The following is a 21,893-nucleotide window of genomic DNA, read 5'->3' as shown; positions in this document are numbered from 1 at the left end:
TTTACATTTATCAACATTAAACCTCATTTGCCACATAGTTGTCCTATTAAACAGTGCATTGAGGTTGGCTTGCAAGTTGGAGACATCCTGTAAGGATGTTATTCCACTGCATAGCTTGGTGTCATCTGCAAAGACTGAAATGGTACTTTTAATCCCAGACCTTATATAATTTATAAAGTTATTAAAAAGTAAGGGTCTCAACACTGAACCTTGGGGTACACCACTAACAACCTTAGACCATTCAGAGTATGAATTATTAACTACTACTGATTTCTGTCATTTAGCCAGTTTTCTATCCATTTACAAACTGATTTTTCCAGGCCTGTAGCCGTTCCCTTACACATTAGCTGTATGTGTTGCAAAATCCAAGTATACTACATCTACAGCTACTCCTTTGTCTAAAGTTTTACTTGCGTCCTCATAAAAATAAATCAAATTTGTCTGACAATTTCTGTCTTTCATGAATCCATGTGGTCTGTTGCTTCAAATATTTTTTTTCCAGCAAGAACTCATCTATGTAGTCTTTTATTAAACTCTCCAGTGACTTCCCAACTATAGAAGTTAAACTAACAGGTCTATAGTTACTTGGTAAAGACTTTGATCCCTTTTTAAATATAGGCACCACATTGCCCTTACGCCAACCTAGTAGTATTATTCCAGTCATTAAAGATTCCCTAAAAATGAGAAAAATGGCTTTAACCCCTTCCCGCCGACCGAACGCATATATGCGTCCTCGGCTTTCCGGGGTTATACCGGGATGATGCCCGCAGCTGCAGGCATCATCCCGGTACCGTTGTTTTCAGCGGGCGATCGGCTACCCGAATATAACAACCGATGCGGCTAAAAGCCGCTCGGTTGTTATACCGGAGGAGCGGGAGGGGACATCCCCCCCCTCCCGCCGCCTCCCGCCGCTGTTACCGGGCCTCCCGTGCGATCGGGAGGCCCGGTGTCCGGTCCGCTGCCTTCGGCGGCTGGGGGCGGACTGGAACGAAGCTGCGAGCGGCTTCGTTCCAGCCTTCTTCTTGTAAATGCGGAAGCGACGTCATGACGTCACTTCCCGTTTACTCGGCTGCCAATGGCGCCGAATTTAAAAAAGTACACAGTATTCAGAATCGCCGTTTTCGGCGATCTGAATACTTTGAAGTGTAAAGGAGGGATGGGGGGTCTTTTAGACCCCCCATCCCTCCATAAAGAGTACCTGTCACCACATATTACTGTCACAAGGGATGTTTACATTGCTTGTGACAGCAATAAAAGTAAAAAAAAAAAAAAAAAATTTAAACACAATTTATAAAGTACAAAAATAAATAAATTAAATAAAAAAAAAAAAAAAAAATTTTTAAAGTGCCCCTGTCCCCGCGAGCTCGCGCAGCGAAGAAAACGCATACGGAAGTCGCGCCCGCATATGTAAACAGTGTTCAAACCACACATGTGAGGTATCGCCGCGATCGTCAGAGCGAGAGCAATAATTCTAGCCCTAGACCTCCTCTGTAGCTCAAACCTGGTAACCGTAAAATTTTTTTAAAGCGTCGCCTATGGAAATTCAAAGGTACCGTAGTTCGTCGCCATTCCACGAGTGCGTGCAATTATAAAGGGTGACATGTTTGGTATCTATTTACTCGGCGTAACATCATCTTTCACATTATACAAAAAAATTGGGGTAACTTTACTGTTTGGATTTTTTAAAATTCATGAAAGTGTCACTTTTCCAAAAATTTGCGTTTAAAACACCGCTGCACAAATACCGTGTGATAAAAAATATTGCAACAATCGTCATTTTATTCTCTAGATTCTTTGCTAAAAAAATATATATAATGTTTGGGGGTTCTAAGTAATTTTCTAGCAAAAAATGTGGATTTTAACTTGTAAACACCAAATTTCAAAAATAGGCTTAGTCATGAAAGGGTTAAGATGAAATGTCTTTTTTATGTATATTCTTTTTATTGAAAGTTGATTTCTGATCCATCTATTTATTGTAAGGTACTGCTGTTTGTATATTTTGCTTTATTAATTAAACCTATATGTATTGGTTAATTGTACATGTGAGCTTTCATTTGCACAGACCTTTTCTAGTGTACAGGCTATACCCATTTATAGACTTTTTTTTTTTTTTAAATATAAATTTATAAGAATAGAGGTAACACAATCTGCAGTAATCCATACCAACCAAGCAAAAATGATCTCTCTACTTTCCTGACAGTAGTAAACTGGAATATAATTGGTTTCTATGGGCTACTTCACTTTGCCTAAGGTTATTGCACTAGTAATGGTTTTAATAAATGAGTGCAGAATTATTTGGAGATTATGTCACTATTCTATAGTGGTTGTAAGTTACTAGCTTCATAGAGCAGTTCTTGTTCTTACCGTCGGTATTGTAGAAGTGGGTAGACCTTCAAGTGGTATCCTTGTCGGCTCATTCAATCCTGAGACACAAAGGTCAGAAGCTTGCTGCTGATTCTCTTCAGCATTATTGGCATTTCTATCAGTCTTTGGATAAAGATGTCAGATATTCCATTGCCTGCTCTTCTGGGATGCTCTTGGGTATCTTCTCTTATGACCTGGTCTCACTATATCTTTGAACTTAACCGCTCTTTTTAAAAGAGATCCTTTGGGAAAAGGCTGCCAAAGTTAAAGGAAAATATCTCTTTAGGGGATAAGAAATCACTTACAAAGTGACAGACATTTTGGGCTGTAATGATTTTTAGACTATAAACTAATCAATGTTCAAGATGCCTGGGGACTCATTAAATGACTTGTGTAATTTTTGTAAGGGAAACCTAAAGCTGCATTATAAGCAAGGCAGGTGATGACCTAATTGACCCTTTCTCTTTTTTTTTTTTTTTTTCTTTTTCACATTTGTTTTTGCACGATTCAATGGCAGCAAACAGCTCTACTTAGCATTCTTAACTTCTGTCTAGAGATACAGCACCTCAACCTTGGAAGCTGTGTTTTGGTAAGTACTTAAATAGTAGTTTTTGTGTTTTACTTATTTGCTTTTTATCGTATTTCTTAATTCAGTTTAGATATACCGTAGGTGTTGTACAGAGTCATAATGTAGTCTTGGATATCTATATATAACAGGTAAAAATTGCTAATTACATTTTTTTTGAGAAATATCATTTACAACTTTAATGCATATTAGAAAGGTTTTTATTTTATGTATTTATTAGAAAAATGTTCTGCCATCATTTCACTGAAAATATTTAGTAGAAAATAATGACATTCTAAATCTTAATCTATTTACTTTATTGGTGGGCAGCGAGGGTTTTCCCCATTTTCGTGACATTTCCCCCTTTTTTTGCTTTTCTTTTGGTCAGTCTATTTATATTTCACCATTTTTTATATTTTTCCTAAACATTGTAATTTCCAGTATCAGTTTTTTAAAACTTGAGGAAAACTGGGAAAAGCTTTGCAGCAAAATTAAGTGAACAGAGGTGAAACAAACAAATGATTTACCAGTCTTAAAGCTGATCTCCAGGTTTCTTTTAACTTTTTAAATAGTCTTTATGAAGCTGGTCCAAATTAATTATTTACTTAACTAATGGAAGCCCCGTCTTGGATTGCTGTATAAACTGTATGTAGCCTCAACTACATACAGTTTACAGAATTGTGTGGGGCTGAGCGCTGTTCAGCCTTTCAGAGGAAGCTTTGTATTTTATGAATAAATACAAAGCTTCCTCTGATTGGCTAAGGTGGTGAAGCGGACTGATAAAAAACTCCACCTCAGCCAATCAGAGAAAGCTTTGTATTCATTCATTGAATACAAAGCTCCCTCTGAATGGCATAGCATTGCTCAGCCCGACTCCATTTTGTTCCGGAATTGGGACTGGAAGTTCTCTTCCATCGCTGAAACAAAGCGCGGTATACTAATATATAGCTGATGCTACATCTAGTTTATACAGCACTCCCAGCTGCTGCAGCTGGTAGGGCTCGTTCATACATGTGTTGATTATGAAGAATGAATCAGTGTTCATTAACGTGGCTATGGCATTTATGATGTGTTTTTCACGCGTTGAAAAAGCTTCAAGAATGCTTAATAAATATCCATGAAAGGGCTTAAAACGGAAGTGATGTAGAGGAAATGATCTGCTTTGAGGTGTGGTTAGGTAGTAGTGTGATAGTAGTGATTTTCGTGAATTCTATGCAAGATGGATTTGTATATTTTGATTTCTTTGACACTTGGCTTGGTCCAGCTCAACTTTTCTGAAAGCAAAAGTTTTGCCACTGGCAATAACATTCAGCACCTCTGCTCCTAACTGGCATTGTCTGTATTGCTGGCTGGCTTGATGCTTTTTCCTGCATACAGAAACAAATGGTGTAATTATATGTCTGCTCTGTACAAAGAGGAAGTTGATGGAGCTGCTCTGTCCTAGTTTTCTATTATTTCCCAATCCATTGTGGGATACAGGTACCTCCAATGGCTCTCCTGGCTCTTCCCAAATGCTCAACTGAAGCCTACACACACAGTCAGAAAATCGGATGAAAAATATCGCTTTTGGAGCAGTCGTACGATAATCTGATCATTCGTACCCCGCTTTCAAGAGCCGATCACGACAGTTCATCCAAATTTTTCTGAAGGGACAAACATGACAATTTTTCTCATATGATACCAGATTTTACGATTTTCGTTTTTGAATTTATCTGAAAGGACAAACATGAAATTTTTTCTCATACGATACCAGATTGTACGATTTTCGTTTAATCAGTACAGTATTCGTACGAAAAAATCAGAAATGCAAGAGCACACGTACTCAGGATTGAAATAATATATTACAATACAATACATTAAATCACTTCCAAAGTTGTATTCTGTCGTACGAGAGTTTTCAGAAAGTTTAGTAACCTCTTAATTTTCAATATGAGATTAGCATGCAAAAAAAAAGACGATCATTCGTCCCATAGTCTCATCGTGTTTACGCGCCTTAACACTTTAGAATTGCTTCATTAATATGCCATAAATTCTATAGGTGCGGTTACAGAACATTATCATTACAAATGAGGCATCTGACAAGTTTCAATTCTTCATGAAAACGACATGCCACTAGATTTTTAACACAACACAATGCTATCGGTCTTGTGTGTACAGCACTGTGTGGTGCCCATTGTAATATATTTTTAAGCAGAGGCCCCAGAGAAAAAAATGATGGTGCTGCAATTTTTTATGTCATGAGGTATTTGTGCAGCGGTTTTACAAATGCAAATGTTTTGGGAAAAAATACACTTTAATGAATTTTACTGCACACAAACACAATATAATAACTATTTCTTTGTAAAATATAAAAGATGATGTTACGCCGAGTAAATGAATACCAAACATGTCACACTTTAAAATTGTGTGTGCCCATGCAACGGCGACAAACTAAGGTATATTAAAATATCCATAGGTGACTCTTTAAAAGCCTTTACAGGTTACCACTGTAGATTTACACAGGAGGTCTGGTGCTAGAATTATTGTTTTTGCTCTGACATTCACAGTGATACTTCACATGTGGTACAATTGCTGTTTTACATATGCGTGCGGGACCAACACATGTCCTTTTACTTGCCTTCATTTTATTATTTAGTTCATTTAACTTGTTTAAACTGTCTCTTTACATTTTTTTTATTAACGTTATTGCAATCACAAGGGATGAACAACATCCCTTGTGATATCATGGGCAGTGACGTACTCTTTACTGAGAGATTTGGGATCTAGTAGACCCCAGATCTCTCCTCTGCATTTAAAACATCAGATCAAAACAAGATCGGTTTGATCCAATGTTTTCCCAAGCCAGTACTGGACTGTTTAAATCCTGGCGAAACTGGAAATGACAAAATACTTGTTGGTTACAGATTTTTAAACCATAGAGATGATTGTGACGTTCCGGTCATCTCTTTGGTCAGCTGGTGGAACTACCTGCTTCAGTCCCGAGCTCCCCTGTGTAAGAGCCCTGGAAGGCAGCGGGAGGGACCCCCTTCCACCTCCTGTAAAAGCAATCTAGTGGCTAATTAGCCACTATGATCGCGTTTACATCAAAGAGCATAGCTGGTTGGAAAAAAAAAACATACTGGGATGATGCCTGTAATTTTCTGCAACTGTGTTATTGATGTATTTTTAACTGGGCACTGAGGGAAAGTCAGTGGAGGATCCTTTATCCCAGAATGCACTGGGAAATAATAGAGAACTAGGATAGAACAGCTCCACCCACTTCCTCTTTGCACAGGGCAGCCATGTGGTAGCACTATTTGCTTTTGTGTGCAGGCGAAGGCACCGAGCCAGCCAGCAATACAGACAATGTCAGGTAGAAGCAGAGGCATTGGGTAGATCATTTCCTCTATATTGTTTACCCCCACTTCCAACCTGAAAAGCAGCACATTCATGGGCATTTATCAAGCATTCTTGAAGCATTTTCAACACTTAAAAAAAAACTTTAAAATCCCATCAAAGTCTCATCATAAAAGCTATAGACACAGGAATGAGCATTGCATTCTTCCGAATCAATACTCATGTGAACGAGTCCTTGGATAAGATTGGTACAAACAAACTATTTAAAGATAAATCAAACCTGCAGATCAGCTTTAATATATGAATATATGTAAAATAGATCAGCAAAATAATGACATTATGAATTTATTTTTCATAATGTTGTTCTTCTATGCACATCAAATGCTTTTTGTGAACATATGGTTTCGTCATCAACTCACAAATTCAGCTGAGGTTAAGTTCTATTTTTCACAAATATTACACGATACACAGTTGCAAAAAAAAAAAATAATTGCTTACTTTCTCCCTGGAGACTTTGCATTCTGGAGCAGCCATATTTGTGTATATTTGTGTAACCTCAGACTGCGAATAGAGATGTTACTTTATGACAGTAGCTTGGGTCAGGCACTCCATTCTTTACAAATAAAATCTGAACTTTCTTACAGATGAAGTGTAACTATGGGCAAAATAAAACATGACACGCAGTCTTTTACTAGCGTTAACACAGTAGTTTTTTTGTTTTTCTCAGTTGCCGCTGTAACATAGTTATATTAACTGTTGATCCTGCCAGCAGATCAGTTATTTTTTCACTTCCTTTAACAAGGTGACAACACTGTTTGTTCTGCAATGAAGTTTTGCAGCAGTGTGGTCGCCATGTAAACGGGTAGTCTTATGCCCCGTACACACGGTCGGATTTTCTGATGAAAAATGTGTGATAGGACCTTGTTGTCGGAAATTCCGACCGTGTGTAGGCTCCATCACACATTTTCCATCGGATTTTCCGACACACAAAGTTTGAGAGCAGGATATAAAATTTTCCGACAACAAAATCCGTTGTCGGAAATTCCGATCGTGTGTACACAAATCCGACGGACAAAGTGCCACGCATGCTCAGAATAAATAAAGAGATGAAAGCTATTGGCCACTGCCCTGTTTATAGTCCCGACGTACGTGTTTTACGTCACTGCGTTCAGAACGATCGGATTTTCCGACAACTTTGTGTGACCGTGTGTATGCAAGACAAGTTTGAGCCAACATCCGTCGGAAAAAATCCTAGGATTTTGTTGTCGGAATTTCCGAACAAAGTCCGACCGTGTGTACGGGGCATTAGACATGTAGGACAGGTAGTCCTCACAGGGCTGTGCTTTGATTTCTGAATGATGTCAGGGGGTTTTCTTCCCTTTGTTTAGCACTTCACCTCCAATGAGCCAAGGGTTTATTTTATGAATTTTGTTTTAACTCTAATGCTTCTACCTTTTTGGCTGCTTCAAGATAATAGGTATACAATCAAATAATTTGTTATTTAGTGCATTGTAATATGTAACATGTTGTATAACATATGTGTAACAATGTTAAAACAGAGAGAATTTGTACAGATGTTACTATCCTTTTGTTACCATCCTTTTTTTGTACAGGGCTCTTCCATTAGTAATTTAACCACTTCCCCCCTGGCCTATTGTAAAATGATGATCAAGCGGGAGCACTACCATCCTGGGCAGACACCCTATGACATCTTCCAGGTGTGCGCCTAATGCGCACCCTAGTGGGCACACAGACAGATTGTTGTATCAGCACGGCGCTGGTACCATGTGATTGCTGTGACCAATCACAGTGATCACATGTCAATGGTACACAATGACTTTCATTCATAGCCGTTCATTGTGTACTATTGTGATCTCTGTGATTGGTTACAGTGATCACATGGTACACGGACCAATCACAGCGGACCTGTACCATGTGATGACTTTAGGCAGTCACAACTATCACAGTAGTACACACTAGCACATGAATGGATGTCGTTCACCAAAATGCTTTGCTTATAACACTGATCAGATCATCACTGTAATAAGCAATCATAGTGGGGAAAAAACCCTGATCATCTCCCTTAGAGCAGCACAGTATTACTATGGTGGCACAGTACTGCTCTGGCCACAGTATGTAAAAATAATTGTGGAAAACAACTGAAAAATATTATTTAAAAAATGTATTTTTTTACTTTTTTACATGCTGTCACCAGTCAGAGTCCTTGATGACTGATGCACCAGTCATATGATGACTCTGTACTGCCCTGGTGACAGTATATGTTAAAAAAAGTATTTTATTTTTTTATTTTCAAAAAAATTGCGACAAAAAATTAAAACTTCAAAAAGCTCACTCTGCATCTTACTAAACACCTTGGACTGTCTACTTTCCATAAAGGGGTCACTTGGGGGACATTTTAGGGCCTGAAGAAATGAGATAGGCAGTCAGTACATTAGAAATTATTAATTTTTAAATGTGTATATATACCATAGTTTGTAGACTCTCTAACTTCCACATAGACTAAATAATATACACTGATTTGGGTTATTTTTACCAAAGAAATGTAGCAGAAGACATTTTGGCCTAAATCTATGAATAAAGATTACTGTATATACTCGAGTATAAGCCGAGTTTTTCAGCACATTTTTTTGTGCTGAAAGTGCCCCCCTCCGCTTATACGCGAGTCAAGCACTTTTCTGCAGCCAATTTGGGGTCCCTGGACCCAAAGGGTCCTGAAATGACATTGCTGCAGATGGACACAGTTGACCGACTTTGGAGCCCCGTATCTCGGGGCCACTTGGTACTAGGAACCCCAAATTTGGTGTGCAAACCTAGTGGAAATAGCAACACAACATACCCAAAGCTGGGGTTCCTAGAACTAAGTGGCCCCGAGGTACGGGGGCCCCAAAGTCAGTTCAGAAAATGTCAAGCACTTTTCTGCAGCAGAGAATGACATTTTCTGAACCGAATTTGGGGCACTGTATCTCGGGGCCACTTGGTGCTAGGAACCCCAAATTTGGTGTGCAAACCCAGTGGAACTAGCACCATAACATAACCAATGCCCCTTAGCTGCAGCCAATTTGGGGTCCCTGGACCCAAAGGGTCCTGAAATGACATTGCTGCAGATGGACACAGTTGACCGAATTTGGAGCCCCGTATCTCGGGGCCACTTGGTACTAGGAACCCCAAATTTGGTGTGCAAACCTAGTGGAAATAGCAACACAACATACCCAAAGCTGGGGTTCCTATCACCAAGTGGCCCCGAGATACGGGGCCCCAAAATCGGTTCAGAAAATGTCATTCTCTGCTGCAGAAAAGTGCTTGACATTTTCTGAACTGATTTTGGGGCCCCTGTACCTCGGGGCCACTTAGTTCTAGGAACCCCAGCTTTGGGTATGTTGTGTTGCTATTTCCACTAGGTTTGCATACCAAATTTGGGGTTCCTAGTACCAAGTGGCCCCGAAATACGGGGCTCCAAAGTCGGTCAACTGTGTCCATCTGCAGCAATGTCATTTCAGGACCCTTTGGTTCCAGGGACCCCAAATTGGCTGCAGCTAAGGGGCATCTAGAAACCCTTAACTACCAAGTTTGAAGTTCGGGGGACCTATGGCTGCAAATGGGCACAGTGAGGCTGCAAATGGGCATTGTTGACCCTCTTTTCCACTTACAGTAGCTGCACATTTCTCACCCTAGGCTTATTTTCGAATCAATACGTTTTCACAGTTTTTTGTGGTAAAATTAGGTGCCTCGGCTTATATTCGTGTGCTCAATCTTAGTAAAATACTAGTAGATAATGCAATAAATAAGTTTGCAGCGCAAAGCTCTTGAATAGCCACAATTGTGCTTACAATTTATACCAAATATCTATTAATTCTAGAAAAGATGGACTTTATATAATTCAAAAATCTCAGCCCTTCACTGAAACAATCTACCCCTCCTCTTATATGAGGAGTATCTTAAATAATATTCATAATATGTGAAATCAATGAAACTGAAAAATCTCTATATAATAATCTAAATCAAAGTGCAATTGCTTATTTACTGAATAAATGTTCGTAATAACGAAACATTCAATGTGTTGAAAACAATACTCTCAAATTCGTGGACAATAGTGTGTGTGAAAAAATGCAAAAAACTATTAATTACCATATGATAAACAAAGAAAATAAATAAAAAATGACAATGAAAAATAAGTGTAAATACAAAGACTGAATTTCTATACACCTAGTCTTTAATCTGTGCAATCATAATTATGTGTTAATTATATATGGTTAATTATTGAAACATTTTCTTAAAACAAAAATTTTTTTAATATCCCCCAAAGTGCATCTGTGCAAAAAAAGTCCGAAAAATTCCTAAAATCCAAATCCCAATTCTCAATCAAAAAGGCTGAAACAGTGTGATCCAACACTTCTTAAATTCAGATGGTCAATGTGCTCTTTTCATCAGAAAAGTTCTAAAGTGACTCACAACAGTTGTGGCAGGAGAAATTATAAACCAGCAATTGCACAGAATTAAATATTTGGATTATTCCTACTCCGTGGACTCCGACTTCTCAGCCTGTTAATATCTCCTCTAACCCATGTGGATGATCCGTTTTTCGTCTGCAATAGCGATGTTGTATCTCTCTCCACTCTGCTAATTTCAGTCTCTCCACCTGTCAGTATTTCTCCCACAATGAACCACAATCGCCGACAATTAAGGGGAAGAAGAAAGGAAAACTTCCATAGCGTAATCTTGTTTTTAAACTTGTAACATTTATTAAAAACTGTTGAAAATACACTCACATTTCTTAAGTGTCTACCCAACACTAGGGAACAATCACATGTTATTATTAATGTGATTCTCTGCTCTAGGCTGTGTTCTAAAACCCGAGCACCTGATCTCTGAAAAACGCCTTAATGGTGTCAACATCCAAGCCTCCGCTCTACTAGTTTTGTTGTGTTAACGTCCTCACGGAGCAGCAGGTCACTCTGCGAGGATGTTAATGCAACAAAACTAGTAGAGCAGAGGCTAGGACACTGAAATACTGACAGGTGGAGAGACTGAAATTAGCAAAGTGGAGAGAGATACAACATCACTATTGCAGACTTGGAAATGGATCATCCACATGGGTTGGATGAAATACTAACAGGCTGAGAAGTTGGAGTCCACGGAGTAGGAATAACCCAAATATTTAATTCTGCGCAATTGCTGATTTTATAATTTTTCCAGCCACAACTGTTGGTGAGTCACTTTAGAACTTTTCTGATGAAAGGAGCACATTAGCCATCTGAATTTAAGAAGTGTTGGATCATGCTGTTTCAGCCTTTTTGAATGAGAATTGAGATTTGAATTTCAGGAATTTTTTTTACTTTTTTTTGCACGGATGCCCTTTGGTGGATATTAGGAACATTTTTGTTTTAAGAAAATGTTTCTTTAATTAACCATATATAATTAACCACTTGCCAACCGCTGCATGCCGATATACGTCGGCACAATGGCAGCTGTGGGCAAATGGGTGTACCTGTACGTCCCCCTTAATTGGTGGGGCTAGTGGGCACTCGCGCGCCTGCTGTGCACAGCGTGACCGTGCCCGCGGGACCCGCGGACTCTGTCCGCCGGTGTCCCGGCGATCGTGTCACGGAGCCGCAAAACAAGGAAGTCCCTATGTTAACAAGGCATTTCCCTGTTCTGCCTTGTGACATGACAGAGATCACTGCTCCCTGTTATCGGGTGGAAGCCTATCCCCCCACAGTTAGAGTCACTCCCTAGGACACACTTAACCCCTTGATCACCCCCTAGTGCCAGTGTCATTTACACAGTAATCAGTGCATTTTTATAGCACTGATCGCTGTATAAATGACAATGGTCCCAAATAGTGTCAAAAGTGTCCGATGTGTCTGCCATAATGTCGTAGTCACGATAAAAATCGCAGATCGCCGCCATTACTAATAAAAAAAATTAATAATAAAAATGCCATAAAACTATCCCCTATTTTGTAGACGTTATAACTTTTGCGCCAGCCAATCAGTATACGCCTATTGCAATTTTTTTTTTTTTTTTTTTATCAAAAATATGTAAAAGAATACATACTGGCCTAAACCTAGGGAAAATTTGTTTTTCTTATATATTTTGGGGGGATATTTGTTATAGCAAAAAGTAAAAAATATTGCTTTTTTTTTCAAAATTGTTTTCTTGTTTATAGCACAAAAAATAAAAACCGCAGAGGTGATCAAATACCACCAAAAAGAAAGCTTTATTTGTGGGGGAAAAAAGGACGTCAATTTTGTTTGGGTGCATTGCCACACGACCGCGCAATTGTCCCTTAAAGCAACGCAGTGCCGAATCGCAAAAAAGTGCTCTGGTCAGGAAGGGGGTAAAATCTTCCGGTGCTGAAGCGGTTAACACATAATTATGACACATACAGCTGTTCTCATAAGTTTACATACCCTAGCAGAATTTATGATTTCTTGGTCATTTTTCAGAGAATATGAATGATATCACAAAAGCTTTTCTTTCACTCATGGTTAGTGTTTGGCTGAAGCCATTTATTATCAATTAACTGTGTTTACTCTTTTTTTAAATCATAATGGCAACAGAAACTACCCAAATAACCCTGATAAAAAGTTTACATATCCCAGTTCTTAATACCATGTATTGCCCCCTTTAACATTAATGACAGCTTGAAGTCTTTTGTGGTATTTGTGGGTGAGGCTCTTTATCTTCTCAGATGGTAAAGCTGCCCATTCCTCTTGGAAAAAAGCCTCCAGTTCCTGTAAATTCTTGGGCTGTCTTGCATGAACTGCACGTTTGAGATCTCTCCAGAGTGGCTCAATGATATTGAGGTCAGGAGACTGAGATGGCCACTCCAGAACCTTCACTTTATTCTGCTATAGCCAATGACAGATCGACTTTGCCTCGTGTTTTGGATCATTGTCATGTTGGAATGTCCAAGTACGTCCCATGCGCATCTTCCTGGCTGATGAATGCAAATGTTCTTCCAGTATTTTTTGATAACATACTGCATTCATCTTGCCATCAATTTTGACCAAATTTCATGTGCCTTTTGTAGCTCACACTTTTCCCAAAACATCAGCGATTCACAGTACGAATGGTGTACCTTTCATCATAGGCCTTGTTGACTCCTCTCTGAATGTAGCGTTTATGATTGTGGCCAAAAAGCTCAATTTTGGTCTCATCACTCCAAATGACTTTGTACCAGAAGGTTTGAGGCTTGTCTCTGTGCTGTTTGGCATATTGTAAGCAGTATACTTTGTGACATTTGCATAGTAATGGCTTTCTTCTGGCGACTCAGACCATGCAGCCCATCTTTCTTCAAGTGCCTCCTTATTGTGCATCTTGAAACAGCCACACCACATGTTTTCGAGAGTCCTGTATTTCATCTGAATTTATTTGTGGGTTATTTTTTGCATCCCGAACAATTTTCCTGGCAGTTGTGGCTGAAATCTTGGTTGGTCTACCTGACCGTGGTTTGATTTCAACAGAACCCCTCATTTTCCACTTCTTGATTTAGAGTTTGAACACTGCTGATTAGCATTCTCAATTCCTTGGATATCTTTTTATATCCAATAAAAAAGAAATAACCGCGCTAAATATAAGTGAAACACGTGAAGCAATCTCAAAGACTTCCGTGAAGAAGTACATATATAAATACAAAAATGTTGAAAAATATTAAAAATTTAATTATGAAAAGTACATGGGTCAACACATGTATGTATGAATCAAACATGAGTGTCCATATGTAATATTTGCGAATAAAAATAAGTGTCCATATATAGTAACAGAAAATAAAAATGTGAAGTAATGATCTGAAATCAGTCCAAGAAAGACCCCTTGGGTGAATCCAACCAGAGTCAATGGTGTAAAAAATATGAGTGACAACCCATACAGTATCCGCAAATACCCAATAATTGCGCTTACCGCAAGGCAAGCGAACACCAGCCTGTATCACGTCTTGGTGTAGAGAATCCAGATGGTGCTCTTAGACTGTATACATCGTAGCTAAAAGGATGTATTGAGGACACCAAACTTCCATCTCATGGACATGTAAATAAAAGGAAACTGGCCATAGTGTAATACTGCCAAACTAATTAAAGTTTAGAAAAGGTAGAAAACTTACACTAGTGCATAAAGATACAGCAGGAAAAAAAAGGGAACTTAGAGTGAATACTAGCAAACTCAGTAGTGAAGATGAGACCCCACACTCAGTGCAAATATTGCGCTTACCACAAGGCAAGCCAACAACAGCTTGTGTTCAGTATTGGTTAACCACACCACACTACGTGATCCACCACCAGGTAAATAATGCACTTACCGCAAGGCAAGCCAACCACAGCTTATGTTCAATAGCAGTATGAGAGATCCATTGGCATTCTGGACTGCTTGCGGCAGGAACCGGGGGATACAGCAGAGACTCCAAAATGACATCTCACAAGCATGTAAATAAAAAAGAACTGGCCATAGTGTAATACTGATAAAAACGATTTAATAGATAAAGGTAGAAAACTCATATGAGTATGTAAAAATACAGCAAACAGCCGGCCGGCATAGCGAGCACCCGTCCACACTGAAAATGGCAATGATGTCAGAGCGTCAACCTCCCGACGTACGTTTCACCACAAATGGCGTCGTCTTTTTTTTTATATCCCTTTCCTGTTTTATCCAGAAACGTCAGTGCAGAACTGGATGAAAGATGCAAGGGTCTGTCAGGAGTCCAGAAACTCATTGACCTTTTATACACATACACTAATTACAAACAAACAGATCACAGGTGATGATGGTTACCTTTTAATAGCCATTCAAACCCCTTTGTGTCAACTTGTGTGCATGTTATCAGGCCAAAATCACCAGGGTATATAAACTTTTGATCAGGGTAATTTGTGTAGTTTCTGCTGTCATTATGATTTTAAAAGAGAAAACACAGTTGATTGATAATAAATGGCTTCAGCCAAACACTAACCATGAGTGAAAGAAAAGTTTTTGTGTTATTATTCATATTCTCTGAAAAATGGCCAATAAATCATAAATTCTGCCAGGGTATGTAAACTTATTGGCACAACTGTATATGGTCTTGCACAGTTTAAAGATTAGGTGTATATAAATTCAGTCTTTGAGTCTTATACAATTATCTTTCATTGTCATTTTTTATTTAGTTTTTTATCATATGGTAATTAATAGTTTTTTGCATTTTTTCACATACACTATTGTCCGTGGATTTGAGAATATTGTTTTCAACACATTGAATGTTGCTTTATTACGGACATTTATTCAGTGAATAAGCACTTGCACTTTATTTAGATTATTATATAGAGATTTTTCAGTTTCACTCGATTTCACATATTATGAATATTATTATTAACGTTAATCCACATATAAGAGGAGGGGTAGATTGTTCCAGTAAAGGGCTAAGATTTTTGAATCATATAAAGTCCATCTTTTCTAGAATAATATATATTTGGTATAAATTGCGAACACAATTGTGGATATTCCAGAGCTTTGCACTGCAAACTTATTTTATAACTGACTAATTGGCATTCAAAGTGTGACAATGTGCGGAAAAATGAAAATTGGCCTGGGCAGGAAGGGAGTGAAAGTGTCCGGTGTTGAGGTGGTTAAGCAACCCATTGACATGCAGTCTGTATGAAATAAATAATAATGCTGACCTCCACCTGTTTTTGTTTTTGGCAGATTGAAGATTATGACCTAATAGCTTCTGTTATTGGTGCCAAATGCAAAAAGCTACGTTCCCTAGACCTGTGGAGATGTAAAAATATTACTGAAAAGGGGTTAGGAGAGCTGGCTGCTGGTTGTCCCCTTCTTGAAGAGCTTGATCTTGGATGGTGTCCTATGCTGCATAGCGGGACTGGATGCTTTACCAATCTTGCCCGCAAACTCACAGGTCTGCGAAAGCTGTTCCTTACAGCCAATCGGTCTGTTTGTGACTCTGATATAGAAGAACTAGCTGCAAATTGTCAACATCTTAAGTATTTAGATATCCTAGGTAAGTAGTGATAAGGTTACTTTGTTACTTTGTAACCTGATGAAACCTCATTTGAAACCTCATTTGAAAAAAATAAATACAATTTTTTTAGAGCATAATTTTGTAATTTTGCAAAAAAAAAAAAAATAGAATGTCAGGGGTCACAAATGAAGACTTAGTAGAGACATTCTGGTATGTTCAGTGAATTGTGAGTGCCATCTTTAAAACATACCATAAAATGTTTTCTTAAAATCATGTTACATGATATACTGTTTTCCTTCTTACTGTTTCAAACATTGATGCCCAGGAAGAGAATTTGCTGGTCAGTTTACTAAAGCAGAACTTCATTCTCTCAATCAACATTGTATTCCTTATTTTGGTTCCAGTGATGTGATCTCTGGATCTCTCTGATTCGCTATGCAATCTGGGCAGGTCATGACTGGTGGGTGGGACCAGCAGAGTTCTATACAAAGGTTCCTGAAAAAAATCACAGCACCCTGTCACAGTATTACTTTCAAGAGCCCTCAGCCCTGATCCATGCAGTGGGCTAGCTATTAGGATAAATTATGCAGTCTGGAGGAGTGGCATTCCTAGGCATACTGTATTTGCATGCACACTGCTCTAAGGTAACGTCTACATATGATGCTGAGTCTCCATGATTGAAAGAACTGAAATACAATGAATGAAAAAGTGGACCAGGGACAGATCAAGATGGGAAAGAAGGGGCTAGAGGAAGCTTGACATCCTCTAGCCAGGAAATGAGGCAGGCTCTATTTGACTTGCTGCAACTTCTAAAGCACTTTGTGAGTAAGCAAGTTCAATTTACATAAGGAGCCTCTACAATTCTGCACGTCTGGCAGTCAACTTGAAAGCTAACAAATATATCATTGAATGGAATTTGACATGTTAAAGCAGAACTTATCTGTGGAGATTCTGCACAAAGATCCTTTGGTTGGGTAGGCTAATATAGTAACATTCAATGTGTAAATGGTAAATGAGTATTATACAGAAATTCTCCTCTTCTAGTTGTATAACTCAGATAATCTAGAGTTACATTTCTTTCTTCAGTAGATGCTATCAGTTCCCTATTTTATACAGAATCGAGAGTTTTTCTTTTACTTTTCACTAAATAGATTTTTTTTATGTACTCCTGCTTGATTCAGTCTAACCTTGTTTCAACTGAAAAAAAAAATGGCAGGGCATGTCTGTGTATACTCATAGACATGAGATCATAGACCCATCTAGCCAAATAATGCTGGCCATACACAGCTCAAATCGTCAGATTCCTGCTGAATCATCCAAAATTTAAACTGTAAGATATCCCTGTTGGCATTAATAAGCTTGACAAACTTCAATCTGATAATTGGAGGAGCCAGTGGAAAAATTATTGGTCAAACAGTGACTTTATCCAGTCAGATGAGCAGAGAAGTTTTCTCCATCCATACTGTTTAGCATGGGTGGTTTCTAATCTATTGATTGGTTTACATGTTTAAAGCATTATACATAAATGTATGGGCATGGATGGTGAGAATTTTAGGATAACTCTTGTATTATCTCATCATAATAATGTACACATTAAATTGTATATTTTAAAAACATGGCATGAGTTGAAAAACGAAACACTGGTCTGCATGTCTACGCCTTGGGTGAATTTTAGGCCCAGAGATAAATTATTTAAAAGCTAACTGTTCTTAGCATACTTATATATTTCTTGTGGTTTTTTTTTTTTGTTTTTTTTCTAGGTACTAGAATGGTGAGTCCTGCAGCCTTGCGAAAATTGCTGGAATGCTGTAAAGAACTTATTCTACTGGATGTGTCCTTCTGTTCACAGATTGACAGCCGAGTAGTACAGGAATTTACCTCACGATTTCCTAATGTGTCCATCAAGAAGAGTTTTACTCAATGAATAGAATGCTGCAGCTTTTTTTTTTTTCTAATAAGAAACAAAGATCTTTTCTTCCATTTTGTCAACAGTGACTCTTCCAGTCTCAGTAGTGTTCTCATTGGGAAATCTACTGATTTAGATGGGTTTAGTACATTTAAAGTAAACATTTGAAATTGTAAGGGTACATCCAAATCTTGTGCCCTAAATCACCCAGTGGCTTATTATATTTCTTGGAGGCCTGTTGATGAAATGTTGCTGGTGCTCCCAAGCTACACCATTCAAACTGCAACTTTCAATATACACTAAAAGGATAAAATATTCAGCAAGGAGAGTGAAACACTCTGATATGTGTTCAATAAGTAGACTTGCCTCAAAACTGAAGCTTGGAGAGCTAACATACAGAGGCCCTGTGAAATATAGGAAACTAGTTGGTGATTAAACATGCTGCTATCTTCCCAAAAATTACAAAGTTTTAATTAAAAAAATAAACCCTTTGCGTTAAAAATAAGACTTCCCCGTGCCCAAGTGGCCAACACACACAAGAAGAATTATTTAGCAATAGTTCTCTGTATGCATTTTATTTATTTATTTATTACTCTGTTATAAAGAATTCTTTTTTTAATTGATAATAATAAGTAATACAGTGTATTTTTAATTTTGCAAGTTGAATTTGCAAAATAACATGGTTTGGTGAGCTGGCACTACACAGGCCGGCCAGTTTTGTCAACCACTGGAATATGTGAATAGATTTGTATCTAGCATATGCAGTTCATGCTTGTTGATCTAATGTATTTGCATTATTTGCATTGAAAGTTTTTCTTCTAGCGTCCACGGACATCTGTTTATGATACAGCACGTGTGTATATATATATATATATATATATATATATATACACACACACACACACACACACACACACACACACACACACACACACACACACACACACACATACATATAAGGTTGTTTGGGAACGAACAATACAATGGGGCTGTCCATAAGTAGAGATTGTGATTTTTGTTCTTGCTGCCTTCTGCATCTTGCACCTTTTTGGAGGAACATACAAACTTGCTTATCAAGAATCCCAGAGTAGATCACCCCTTAAAGGTGCACTCTGGGTAAAATAAAAAACAATATTTACCAAGTCTGCTTTTCGTTATTTGGAAGCAGTGTTTACATGATTAAGTAGATACAGTATGCATCATGCATATTCATTACTGTAGTTTGTATTGGGTTTAGTGCATTTCTGATATTTTATAGGACGGGGAGAGGAATTCCTCTTTTCAGTTTTACAGGTGAATAATATACAGTAAAAGCAAAGTGCTGTACATGTGAGCCAATGGGTTTAAATACTGAAATTAAAATTCTGATGGCCACTTTATTAGTTATAAACGTTGAGGGTCTAGCAAGCAGTCAATTTCTAATAAAATTAAAGAATTACTTAAAGTGGTGTCCCACCCAAAAAAAAAACAAAAAAAACACATGGATGTGCCTAACATTTGGAAATTTTTTTTTTAACTCACCTCTAAATGGCTGTTGCTAGGGGGTCCCTCGTAGTCTGCCTCCTTCAGTGCCTGAGCTGGTGACATCACTTCCCCTCGGTGCAGGAAGGGCTCAGCTCTGCACCCTCCCTCTTGTCAATCATCTGGGACACATTACAGGTCCCAAATGACTGAGCGGCCAATCACGGCGCTGCTCGCGCACGTGCAGTGGGTGCACGGCTGTGAAGCACCCACAGTTGCAATGCCGGCGCCGCCATACGGAGGGGGAGATGAGCGGGGCTTCTATCCCCCGCATCGCTGGACCCTGGGACAGGTAAGTGTCCGATTATTAAAAGTCAGCAGCTGCAGTATTTGTAGCTTCTGACTTTTATTTATTTTTTTTTTTTATAAATGGGAACTTCTCTTTAAGAGCACTTGTAAGGACAGAATATGGGAGTTTCCATTTCTGATTCATTTTTAAAAGGTGTATTATCCAGTGCTGTCATACAGATTCTGGCTTCACTACCTAGCAAGTCACTAAACTGCTATAGGCATGCAAAATGAGCCTGCAGCTTTTAAAATGAGTCTGCAATGGCTGTTTCCAAGAATCTTTCTTCACAGGTTTCCTTTAAAAGAGATGTAATAATATGCAGCATGTTTAGGAATTATGTGGTTCATACTGTATACTGCATTACATTTATCAAAATGTGCATGGATGCATTGCACAGACTAGTCTCTGGAGAAAAGTGTACTGTATTTGTGGAACATAAGACACATCTTTAAAGTAAACCTGCCATGAGAGAAGTACAGTATTTCACAAAAGTGAGTACACCCCTCAAATATTTTATTCTATCTTTTTATGTGACAACACTGAAGAAAAGACACTGCTACAATGTAGTGTACTCACTTTTTGTTGCCAGCGGTTTTGACATTAATGGCTGTGTATTGAGTTGTTTTAAGGGCACAGCAAATTTACACTGTTATACAAGCTGTACACTCACTACATTGTAGCAAAGTGTAATTTCTTCAGTGTTGTCACATGAAAAGATAGAATAAAATATTTACAAAAATGTGAGAGGTGTACTCACTTTTGTGAGATACTGTATATGGGCCTGAACTGTTACTATTTTTGAAAATTCTGGGTGCCTGGCCCGCTCTGGCTTCACCGCTTTTTGATCAGTCCTGGATTAAATATGTAGCAAGATTGAGAGAAAAGTAACATTTCAAGTTTATACTACTTTGGATTTATTGCCTATATGTCTCTTATGGTTAGTTTCCTTTAAGACCCGTTGAGCATAAAATACATTGTATTGCAATCTGTTGTTACAGAAACCCTAATTCCTTTTATTTCCTTTTATGCTTTTTTTCCAATAAATATTTTCTTCTGTGAGCAAGAAGGTGTATGTCTGAAACCTTAAATTAATTAAAATGGTTGTTGTATTAAGATTTCTTCCTTCTCTATCATTGTGGTTTGGGGATTCTCATATCTTCATGTATCTTTGTGTATTCTTCTACCTAATGTAGATGGTGAAGGTAGTAGTCAGAAAGTCAGATTATAAATGTGCTATAAAGCAAATCATTGAAAAAGAGAAGCAAAGATGAACACCTATAAAGAAAATGAACATAGAAAAGAAAAAGGCAACAGAAGGTTAATGGGTGCAAGTTAAAAACAGAATATATTGTTAAAATTTATACTTAACAGGGCACAACAGTTTTGCCTATTTTTTTTTCAAATGTACCTCTTTTTGCCACTAATTTAATAATTGCTGCTTCTAATGACCCGTACACACGGTCGGATTTTCCGACGGAAAATGTGTGATAGGACCTTGTTGTCGGAAATTCCGACCGTGTGTAGGCTCCATCACACATTTTCCATCGGATTTTCCGACACACAAAGTTTGAGAGCAGGCTATAAAATTTTCCGACAACAAAATCCGTTGTCGGAATTTCCGATCGTGGGTACACAAATCCGACGCACAAAGTGCTACACATGCTCAGAATAAACAAAGAGATGAAAGCTATTGGCTACTGCCCAGTTTAGAGTCCTGACATACGTGTTTTACGTCACTGCATTCAGAACGATCGGATTTTCCGACAACTTTGTATGACCGTGTGTATGCAAGACAAGTTTGAGCCAACATCCATCGGAAAAAATCCTAGGATTTTGTTGTTGGAATGTCCGATCAATGTCCGACCGTGTGTACGGGGCATAACTCTTTCGAGTTGGCATAAAGCCTACTCAATTTGGATTACATGATTTGTGAATACCAGGCTCATTG

General features: G+C 38.3%; 1 protein-coding gene across 2 annotated transcripts in view; it reads left to right on the top strand.

Moving 5' to 3' along the window:
* Nucleotides 1–21,060, top strand: part of FBXL4 (F-box and leucine rich repeat protein 4) — a 103,314-nt gene extending 82,254 nt beyond the window's left edge. For both annotated transcript variants that reach the window (XM_073626980.1, XM_073626981.1), the window contains exons 6-8: nucleotides 2,882–2,953; nucleotides 15,956–16,268; nucleotides 17,990–21,060. In XM_073626980.1, the coding sequence (XP_073483081.1) occupies nucleotides 2,882–2,953; nucleotides 15,956–16,268; nucleotides 17,990–18,153 (549 nt within the window). In that variant the 3' untranslated portion in view covers nucleotides 18,154–21,060. The remainder of the gene's footprint in view (nucleotides 1–2,881; nucleotides 2,954–15,955; nucleotides 16,269–17,989) is intronic.
* Nucleotides 21,061–21,893: the final 833 nt, after the last annotated feature.

Source organism: Aquarana catesbeiana, linkage group LG04 (assembly GCF_042186555.1).
Source record: "Aquarana catesbeiana isolate 2022-GZ linkage group LG04, ASM4218655v1, whole genome shotgun sequence".
NCBI lineage: Eukaryota > Metazoa > Chordata > Amphibia > Anura > Ranidae > Aquarana > Aquarana catesbeiana.
Note: the sequence above shows the minus strand (reverse complement) of the source record. Positions and strands in the feature narration are given on the sequence as shown.